Genomic DNA, 11,149 nt, shown 5'->3' with positions numbered 1-11,149 from the left:
CCATCCCTGGAAGAGTCCAAGGCCAGGTTGGACAGGGCTTGGAGCAACCTGGGACAGTGGAAGGTGTCCCTGCCCATGGCAGGGGGTGGAACGAGGCGAGCCTTAAGGTCCCTTCAAACCCAAACCGTTCTGGGATTCTGATTCTATCATTTTCCCCTGAACGTTTGTACTGCAACAGGTAAGTAAGTCATGAATCCTCTCATCCTGTTCATCAAAAGCTCATTTTAAACACAGAGATGATTTTTTTTGGTTCTAAAACCAAAAAAGGAAAGAAAAAAAACCCCACCCAAACATGTAAAATTGAAGGCCCAGCCTTTGGGCAGGAACAACTGCAGCACACCCCTGTGCATGCGTGAGTTTATTCCCATGTGCAACCACCGAGCTGATCAGAGGTGCTGAGCTGATTTCACATTCAAATAAACGCACTGGAAGCATTTATGGGAATGGCTCATCATGGAAACAAATGGGGCTGTGTGCTGCTGCGGTGGGCACCAGCATCTATCTGGCTGCTGCGCTCTGCCGAGGCCCGGCTTCGTGTACAAAACAAATGGAGGGAGCAGACCCACTGTGCAATTTTTAAATTGCTTCCCAACGGAGTTATTTCCCGACAGTGATTTTTCAAACCCAGTAGCAGCAGCAGCAAAACTCGTCCTCTCCTCCACCAAACAGCTCAGGCTGAGAGTCCCAAACAAAACCAATCCAGCGTGATGTGACCAGAGGAAATGAGGACACTCATTTCAAACTGCAGATGATATTTCAGTTTCTCAGCTTCTCTAACTCACAAAAGAGCCTGAAGGGGCTTGGGTCTACAAATCCCTGCCCCAACCCTCATTTTGAATTTGTTCCTTTTAATTGCCTTTGTGCCAAGAGGAAGGCCGGGAAATTTTCATCCAACGGATGCTTTGCATGGGAAATAAAGGGCAGAAAACAGGAGTCTGGAGCAAGGAATTGCCAAGGTAACCATCCCTGACAGCTGCGCTGGTGCCAGGACGATGACAGACACAATCACTCCCTGCTGGTGCAGCTTTGGGGAAGTGCCAGGGCATGTGGAGGCTAACTGATATTAGAAACCATCAAAGAAACCCAGAACCTCAGCAACAACGCTGGGAAATGGGATTTATGGCTCCTGCATGGTGCTGCAGGACACAAACAGCACATCTTGGGATGTCCTTACCGCCACAGACTGGTGTGGCTGTCCTTTAGACTTGGGCAGTATTGGACACCACCACCCATGGGGACAGTGAAGGCGCTCAGCCATTTCCTTTCCTCCGACACCAGAGTGTAGTCACAGCGTCCTTTCGTACCTTTGCTTCGCCTCCGGCTCCGATACTGCTCCGTGTAGAAGGTGAGCTGGGTTTCATCGTCTGCCTCGGAGCCAGAGTTGCCTTTGGCACGTCCAAACCCGATCCCACCTGCAGGCAATAGAGAGGAAAAAATCAGCCCTGGCAGCTGGGATACTCAGGAGCAGGTGGAGCCAGGAGCTCCTCAGCAGAGCTCAGGATCGGGCCAGCAACCCCCACTCCTTGCTAAGGTTCTTTGCTTGGGGTCACCAGTAGTGAGCAGGAACTTTTACCATTCATGGTTTCATCAAAAATCAAGACCCTACAGTGCCTATAGTGATGTGGATGTAAGAAAACGCTTTCTTACCCTCAGAAATAAAAACACAAATGTATTTCAAGGGACTTACAAAGAAAACTCCCGAGCATGGCAGCTGCTCTCCCCAAGGACACCTACACGGTGAAATGCAGTGAATTTTAGGCATTTGCTTCAAAGCAAACCCAGCAAGGACAAGTGGTACAGGGGGAATACAGCACTTGGGAGGCACCCAGGACCCACCTGAGGGTCTTTGCTGCCCCTCAGCACCCAGTTTGGCCCATCTGCTCCCCCAGCTTGCTGTGACAGCCAGCAGCACAACCCTGCAGCGGTCAGGACGGACAGGAGCAGGGCTGGCCCGTGGCTCACCCGGCCTCCTCCTCTCCGGATACGGTGTGGGATGCAGCAGGAACCCAGCTGGCTTCCTCCCCAGACCCACCAAGGAGCGATGGATGCTTAAAAGGCACCACAGACTCTAATTGGCAGAAGTCCTTCAATCTTTGCAGAGCTTAAAGCAAAGAGGCCTCTGGGGGTTGACAGTGGCCCTTTAAACTGCCATTAAAATATTTTACTGTTTTTAAAAAATCTTTTATTCTAGGCAGAAGCACAATTTCCCCATTTCTTGGCAGAAGAACAGAAAATGAGCGGTGCCTTCTGCCCTCTGAAATCCTTAATCACAGTGATGAGAGGTGGCTGGCAGGAGCCAGCGGGACGCCAGGAGCTCGGCACGTGGCTCCTGCCCTGGCCATGCCCTGACCTGGTCGAGCAGTGCCCTCCAGGGCAGTCTCAGCAGCGGGGCAGGAAGAGGCCCTGCCGGCTCCTTTGCTCCTGGAAGCAGCAGGAAGGGTCAGTGCTTGCACACAGCAGCATTCAGTGCTTGGACAGCGGGGCTGGAGGGTTTAAAGACCCCAAACCATAACCCACCATCAGCCCCTCCTCAGCCACAAACACCACAAAAAACACCCAGTGCCATGATGCACCCACACCAAGGGGTTTGAAAGGCACAGCGGAGTGGTAAGGCCAGTAAGGCTTATTTGCAAGAGTGAGGAAAATCTTAATTAACCTGGGCTTCTAAGGCAGGCCCTTGGGCAACCAGCCAGGGCTGCAGCCCTGCTGCACATCCCCTTCTCACTGAGCAGGGGCTGCCGCAGTGGCCGGGGCTGGGGGACAGACACCAGCTGTGGGAGGGTCCCCCCACTCCTGAGAGCCCAGCACAGCCCTCGCCCCTGCCCGGCAGAGGGACCTGGACGCTGCCTGTGCAGGTAGGACACGGCACGTCCCTCTGTCACCTTCCCACGCACCAGAGCTGGCCCCTTTTGCACAGGCAGATGGCTGGGGTGGACAGAGGCAGCGATGTGGCGCTCTCTGTGCTGTCAGAGACCACTGAGGTGACCAGGCAGCTGGCACAGGCAGCAGCTGCTCCGCCAGCCACCGGCCCAGCCCCCTCCGGCCGCTCCGCGTTTGTGTGCCGGCTGCGTCTCCGTGATGGATGGAGCTGACATGTTAAATTACTCAGGCTGGATGTCTTCAGAGAGCTGGTGACAGCGATATTGCATTTTCTGATTACCCAGCACTGAGCAGGATGTATAAATACAGGAGTTGTGAGACCCAGCGCAGGTCCCCCGCCCGCAGCGGAAACGTCTCCTCTGACCCAACATGCAGTGCCAGAGGTTGGCCGGGAAACACCAGCCTGGGGCACACACACAGCTGCCAGGGATGTGCTTTTACACCTTCGTGGCATCCAGGATGCTGGAGCACATCTTGGTGGTGGTGCTGAGGATCTCAGGGCCCAGCTGAAGCAACCTGGAGGACGCAGGGACACTAATCCTCAAGTAATCCTGCCATGAACCTGATCTCATGTTTAACTGGCCCCAAAATCTGATCAAATCAGCCCAGTGAGACATTTACAAGTGGGGAGATGCCTCCTCTTCCGGATCCATAACCAGTCTTGGTCACAGGCTGCTCACCAGGGCATGGGGCTGACGATAATCACGATGGGGCCAAGGACACTCATGGCAGAGAGCACCCATGTGCAATTACTGATGAACAAGGACAGCACCCAGATAAAGCCAAGCAGTCCTGCCTGGTCAGCATTCCCTTTTCTCCAGAAACAGGGAGAAAACCACCAAGTATCAGGAAACAAAAAGATCCTAATCACTGCAATCGGTTACAAATTGGAATAAGATGCTTAAAAGGCAGAGAACAGGGGAACAGCAGCTTCTCAGAGCTAGGTACCTGTAATGCACTGGCAGCTCTCTCCAGCAGCTCCCACGGGGATGTACACCCTCTTTACACCCAGTTTACTCCTGCTTTTGAGACCGGAGAAAAACAGAGCTCCTCTTCCTCACCCCCCATCTTCTGCCCAGCTCGTTCGCCAGGCAGTGGGGCAGGAGGCAGGCAGGGAAGGGGAGCTCAAGGAAGATGCTCTTGTTTCTAATCCTGTTTGCAGATTTACAAGCTCGTTAATCCCTTCAAATAGATCTCAGCTCAGCCAGGCGCCAGGGTAGGGCGCTTGTTCCGAGTGCAGCATTAATTTAGTGGGGAGCAAGGCGGGGTGCCAAGGCAAACACCTCGTTATTGTGCAATTAAAGATGGTCCCGCTAATGCTGAGTGGGGATAAAGAAATAAAATTCAGGAATCAGATTTATCCCCAAAGACTTTTTGTCAGCTGAAGCCATGTGTATGTTTTTAAAAGTGAGGTTTTTGTCATTACAGAGGAAATAAAAAGCAAACATGACATTTTTAATCCTTTCCCCGAAGCCAGAAGGTCACAGAATATCTCAAGGAAAGAACTATAGATGTAAAAGGAATCAAAACAGAGTTAAAATAAAGAAATAAGTGACAGCAGCTATTTGGATAACTCCTATCTGAGGCCCAGCTGACCTCAGACACTTAATCCCTCCAAGTTGGATGTTATAATAGAAGTGGGAGCTTGGTTTTGTCCCCAGCAGTGCCACCTTGGGTGACATCTTTGTGCATCCCTCTGCCCTGCAGCCACTATCAATGGAAAAAGGATTTTCTGCATCTTTTTCCTCCAGAAAAAGGCAAACACCTGTACATATCACAGAATTCAAGACCCACCATTTCCCTCATCGACCATGTTGGGTTCACCCCACTCCATGCTCACTCACCCCAGGCAATGCTGCCTGCTGGGTGTTCAGGAAGCCCCTCTGCTCCCAGGCTTCCCAGTAAAAACTGGATGAGGAATGCCCTCCCCAGCACAGCAGCGAGGTCCATGCACTAAGAGCTGGCAGGGCAATGCAATTAGCTAAGTGGAAATTTTCAGTTTAATTAATTTAACCCCAAGAAGAGCACCAGACAACTGAAAAAAAACCAACCCAAATGTGGTCAGAGAAAGGTAAATTAGATGCAGATTTAAGGAGGAAGAAAAACAATACACAAACATTTTCTTCTGAAACTTACCCAGTCAACCTCCCCCTCCCCAAAAAAATCCAAGCCAACAACAAACAAACAGAATAAAGATAAAATGCCCTTTAAAACTAAGTGCCCTGTGGCAGGGGTATGTTCACACATACTGGCTTCACCTGAGGAAAACTCTTCCTCCTCAGTGATCTCCCTTTTCCTTCTGTCTCTACCCAGAACACCCCACCAGTGCAGGCGGTGCCACAACCAGGTGACAGCTCCACTGTGAAAAACTGGGACCATGCTGATCCCAGACAGCAGCCCTTGCACAGCCTGAAGGGTTTTATTTCACCAAGGACCAGCTCAAAGAGCTGGACGTGATGTTTTGACTTGGGGGCAGTGAAAGGTCCCAGGTGAACCCCAGAAAAGCCTCACCAGCAAAACGCTCCACAGGTACCACAGGACAGTCAGACAGGGCAAGGTGGAAGCAGAGGTGTCCTGGCAAAAGCAGGGACCATGGATGAGCCCAGCTGAGCCTCAGCTCTCCTCCCTCAGGGAGATTTGGGTAACTCAGGGCACAGCCAAGATCTCCAAACCACAGGAACCGCAGCCCCAGTAAGCAGCACAGCCCGATGAACAGCACATCCTGTCTCAGGGGAAGGACCATTATGGGTTATTTCTTCCCAAATCCAGAGTGTTTTTAAAGCCCTGCCCCAGGAGAGGGCACCAGACCCCCTCTCTGCGCACACCGGCCACCCTCGAGGCCACCTCCCAGCCCCAGGGCTGAGCACACAGGATGGTCCATCAGCCAAAGCCACACCCTCAGTCCCTGCTCCGCTGCCTCTCCCCGGGGCACCGCTGCCCGGTTCTGGGGCAGCCAGGTTGGGATGCTCCGGGGCTGCATTTCAGGATCAATAAACACTCTAGAACGCAGCATCCTTCCCTCCGGTGCTGCCAGCCCCCAGCAGAGACCTCTTCCTTCCAGCCCACCCCTCCCACACTCGGCTCTCTCCATCCTCGCTCTCCCTCAATTATTTATAAGCTCTGAATGTGCTTCACTCCATAGAAGTGCTTAGGGAGAAAGGTTGTATGAAAGAGGCATTAGACGAAATAAAGTTATATGGCACAGCAAATAGAGAGGGTGCTGTGGTTTGGTGGGTTTTTTTAAAGTCAATCTACTTGGGAGAACAGCACCTTTCCCAGCGCTGCTGGAAACACTCAGGGCAGAATCAGATTTAATGAGGAGCAATGGGCAGCAGCTTAAGCACACTCAGAGCAGGGAAGCGAAGCAAGGCAAAGTTTATCCCAGATTTGTTTCCCTTGGACTGGGGGTTGGGTTGTTCTCTGGCTTGGATGGTTTATCCCACCCTTCTGAAGGAGTAGCACTCGGAAACCCTTTCGGAGCGTTTCCGAAGAGGAGGAAATCCTTCTGCTGTGTGCAGTTCCTGCAGGGACAGCACTCCAGCTGTAGGGCTTTGATGAGGTTAAACATTAATTAAATCAAACCACAAGAAAATAATTACACACATGCATCCATCAGGCTGACTTGTCACTACCCAGAAACAAAGTTGGATGCAAACTCCATCAGCGGAACTGTCACGCGGCCGTTAGGAGGAAATGAATGTATCCCAAATGGACAATTTCATTTAGGGGGAGGAAAAAAAAGTCTTGTGGATTGCAATGGATTAATGAGGCAAAGAGTTTATGTTTGCAATTGGATGGAAAATGTAAACATCCTGAGTTGTGGTATCATTCTTTACCCTGGAGGGCTGTTCGCACTCCAGCCACTCGCCTGCCAGCGGCACAGGTAACCACAGGCTGTGAAAACAAAACCTCTGGCACAGGAGAGGCCAGGGAATGGGCAGGGAAAGGCATGGATCAGCTCAGCAGCAGCGCCCAGCCACCACCTCTACAAGCAAAAAAGACAAATTAAGAGGAAAAGAGGATGGGTGGGATGGGGCTGTGGGGAGCGAGGTCTCCACTGGAGATGTTGGGACTGCCTGGCTTTTTGGGGATTTCTGACCACTGAGAGCTTGAAATCTCTTTTTTAGGGTGTGCTGGTGAGGGATGCCTGTGGCTGGGGACACTGGGAGTCAGAGTCCCCTCCTGAAGCCCTCAGGGTACATTCTACCTCGGGCTCCTCATTGCTCACTGGGTACAAAGCAATCTCATGTTCTCGTACTGAGGAAACCAGTGGGGAGAGACGGAGAGAGACCAAGGGTGCTCTTGTCCTGATATCCACTGACTGTTCCCGTGGTCACTAACATGCAGAGGAATCCTGGGGAGGTGGGAAATGGGGTGGGGGTGTCTCCAGAGACTGGGGACAGGCTGGGCTGGCTCGGGGCCATGCTGTGCTCCCACACAGCCAGAGGCTCTGCCTGCAGCTGGGCACTGTGTCTCCTCCGAAGCTCAGCTGCAAGGATTAACTGACTTGTTCCATTAGTGACCAAAAAGCCTCTTACCTTCAGGCAGTTCAAAAATGAAATAAAAACAAGCCCAAAAAAAATGAGGCTGGAGCAGGGAATCAGGGAAACTTTCCCTGACAGTCCCCATGGACCCCAGAGCACCCACACCCACACTAAAATCCAGAGACATATATTTGAATAACTACTAGAAAACAAACCAAATAATTTAAACCAGTTAAAGAGTCAGAACATTTCCTTCACACTGAGTAAATAATTTATGGGCAGAGCTATAATAAAAAAAAAGTCCTCTCCAGGCCTGTATCACAGGAAAATGTATCAGGAATAAAAGATCACATTTCAGACTCATAAATAAATGAAAAACAAAACCCAACAGTAAACAGAAAGAAAAGCATTTCCTTCCCAGCTCCCAGAGCTGACACAAAGACCCTCAGTGCACTGGGCAGATCATGGCCAAGGGACCTTCATCCCCATCATCCCTGAAGGGATCTGATGTCTCCGCCTCCTCCACAGATGGAAATCTGGACCCAAACCCTTGGCACAGCCTTTAGTGTGGTACAGCCTTTAGATCCATGAATGCTGCTCCCACCCTCTGTGTAGCTCCTAAAGCCCCTAAGCACTGGGAAAGCGGAAAGAAGAGAGGTTCCAGTGATGTGAGTTACAGCCAAAATGAATTTCACCCCTTCATGAAATGAAAACTTGACACGAAACTGTGATTCACTCCCACCTCAGCTAGCTGGGGCAGCTGACAGAGACTCTGGGCTTGCAGCAGAATCCCTTGGAGGGGACACGACGTGACACAACTCACGGGCACCTCCACCAGACCACCCAGAGGATGCTGCATGGGGTTTGTCCCTCTCTCACCCCACCACAGAGGAGCTCTGGTGTCCCCACGCCCAGCAGCGAGGGTGAGGAGGCTCCCACCTTCCTCCCCAGCCAAGCTCCTCTGGCCATGGCCACCTACCTCGGGGCCGGCTGCGGCGTTTCCGTCTGCCCACGGAGGTGCTGCGCAGCGCGGGCTGCAGCTGCCCGATCTCGATGGGCGTGTTGGTGCGGAAGCTCTCCTTGAACTTCTGCATCAGGGACTCCACCGTCTCCTGCGTCACCTCGGGAGCTGCAACACCAGCAGAGGGGCTGTGGTTAGAAAAGAGCTGGGCCACCGTGTCCCCGCTGCCCATAAAATCCTTTCCTTGTGTAAGCCGGAGTCGAGTCCTGGGGCAGGAGCTCTGCCAACACCCTCTGGGGTCGCCCAGGGACCCATCCAGCACTTTTCTGATCGTACCAAAGCCACAGAAACTAGAAAATTACGAGTTTACAGAAATTGCCTTTTCTACCCTGCTTTCCAGCATTTTGGATTATTCCTTGCCTCTCCCCCATGTGCTCTTGAAAGCATCATGTCCTTACCCAAGTTACAGCCTGAAAGGTTCAAATCATACAACAGGGCACCGAGCTGGCTTTGGGTCGGGTTTAACTCTACACCAGAAGCTCAGAATTGAACCCAAACCTTGGCAGTCTTTTAGGGCAGCAGGAACTCCCCAACAGGTGAGTTTGGGCTTATGGAAGGATGGGAAGGCTGGGGTGGGAGTCAGGCAAAGTGCAGCTGGCCCAGGAATGCTCTGAGCAGCAGCAGGATTCCTTGGGGTCTCCCAGAGGCTGCACTCACGTGCTTGGATGCAGCACCTGAGGTCAGGAAACAACTTCCTGCAATGCCCCATGGCATGTGCCACATCATGCTGATATTTAAGCAACTCCTCTCCTTGCTCTCACACACCCTCAATTCTGTAACGCCACAAAATTCCCCCAGAACTTCCGATGAAGCTCCCTACCCACCTGCACAAGGGGCAGTACCAGGAAACCATGAAACCACCCACAAAAAGCAAAGATGAGATTTGGGATCAAAAGGCCCATCCTGCAGGACATGGAGGTCTCCCAGGTGCAACACTGGTTCGGCCTCTGTCAGCTCCTTAAATAAACCCATTAGCAGAACATAACCTCTGTCCTATGTCCATTTCCGGAGTCACAAAGTCTCCTCAAGGAGCTACAGAAGCTCTCCCTGCCTGCAGCATGGCTGTGTGGAGATGGCAGGGATCCCAGGTCCTACAGCCACCCCATACCCACTTGCAGAAGGGATAAGTGAGCACCCTGGAGCTCCCAGGCTGCCAGGAACTATGGGCTGGTGTAGCACCCCACAGCTCCTGGATCCAGAGACATCAGACGTGCACAATGCTCCTCAGGCACCCAGCAAGCTCAGGGTACAGAACTGCTCTGCACCACAGACACCAATTCTCTTCCCAGTGTGGTGCAGGGAATTTAGAGTTCAGCTGGAACAGAAGCTGGCCGTGCAGGATGAGGATTTGCAATTCTAAGCAAGGATTTCACCTAAACACGGAGTCTGCAGCAGACTGCCCAACATCCAGCCATGCTGCAGGCAGCAGAGAGCCCTCAGCACCCAGTGCCACACCAGGCCATGGAGCAGGTCCCCTCCCTTCTCCCTAAATCCCACAGGTGATGAAGTGATGTCCTCAGCCTCCCCAGGGTGCTTTCCTACCCCTCTGGGCTCCAGAGATGGATCTGAAATCTGCCGGGGCCATTGGGAGAGGGAGAACCAGAGAGCAGATCAGGAGGGTTCAGGAAAGGATCCCACAACCCAGCACTGCCGTACTGCGAGACAGAGGGAGAGCATCCATCCATCCAGCCACACCAGGCAACAGAGAAACAAGGGTCAAACCCACTGCCTGAGCTCAGCACCAACAGTGGGAACCATTTCAGGAAAGCTCCAGAAAGGGAGGGAGCTAAGGGACCAGCTGTGTTACGCCTTTGACTTTTCCAGTACCAGGCTCCCCCTGGAACCACGGATCAAAGACAGAGCTCCCCAAAGCCCCCGACGTTTACAGCAGGCGCAGCTGAATCCTGCAGTGTCAGATGCCCCAGCAGGCAGCATCATGTGAAGAAAAAATATATCCAGAGCAGGGAAAGGTCTCCAAAGAGCATCCAGTCCCATCCCCACAGCACACATCCCACCCGAGGTGCCAGGGAAGGATGCTGTGGCAGCACCGGGGTGGCTCAGCCTCCTGCTGCCGTGTTCGCAGGGGGAAGCCCGACCCCGCAGCTCCCTCGCCCGGGAGCACGTGTGGCAGGGCCTCCCCTGAACAGATGGAGAGTTATCCAGACCTCGGGGCTGTGTGATACAGGACTCGTGGAGGTGGAGCAGGGAGCTCTGGAGTGGCTCGCATGGCTGAGGCTTATTTACCGAAAGGAGGCCAGGAGGAGAACACAGAGGGAGGAGGAGGAGGAGGAGGGGACCATGCCTGCAGCGAGCAGCGAGGTCACAGCAGGCTCATGGCCCCTGCTTGGCTGATGGGACCGTGGTGATTGTACCCATCTGGCCACCACGCTGGCACAGCCATCCCACGGCAGCTGCTCCCGCGCCTGTCAGTGGAGCAAGCGCCAAGAGGGGGGCAGTGGGGAGGAAGGGGGGTCCCTTGGCCACAGGCTGTTTGGGATGATGCTGCAAATACTGCAGGAATTGGGAGAGAGGAGCTGGTGCATCTCACTGCTCTGCACAGCTCAGGTGTGCCAGCACATCGTTGGCTTCTCTGTGCCCCTGAGCTCAGGGGTTTGGAGAAAGGAAATGGGAAAGGGAAGCAGGAGGGATGAGAGAAAAGTAAAGCAGGGGGAAAAAAGAAAAAAAAAAAAAGGGAAGGGAAGGGAAGGGAAGGGAAGGGAAGGGAAGGGAAGGGAAGGGAAGGGAAGGGAAGGGAAGGGAAGGG

The 11,149-nt window shown here is 53.0% G+C and overlaps 1 protein-coding gene across 1 annotated transcript; it reads right to left on the bottom strand.

Annotated features, from left to right (window-relative positions):
• Window positions 1–1,174: 1,174 nt before the first annotated feature.
• LOC121672139 (astrotactin-2-like) lies at window positions 1,175–8,572 on the bottom strand (the record flags this gene model as incomplete). The annotated part of the gene is made up of 2 exons (XM_042044662.1): window positions 8,344–8,572; window positions 1,175–1,412 (listed from the first exon to the last, which is right to left on the bottom strand). Coding segments are annotated over exons 1-2 (452 nt in total), but the record flags the coding sequence as incomplete, so codon positions are not given.
• Window positions 8,573–11,149: the final 2,577 nt, after the last annotated feature.

This window comes from Corvus kubaryi, unplaced genomic scaffold (assembly GCF_017639235.1).
Source record: "Corvus kubaryi isolate FWS band 111438036 unplaced genomic scaffold, C.kubaryi_AGA036_p1.0 38092, whole genome shotgun sequence".
NCBI lineage: Eukaryota > Metazoa > Chordata > Aves > Passeriformes > Corvidae > Corvus > Corvus kubaryi.
This window is presented reverse-complemented; position numbering and strand designations above follow the sequence as displayed.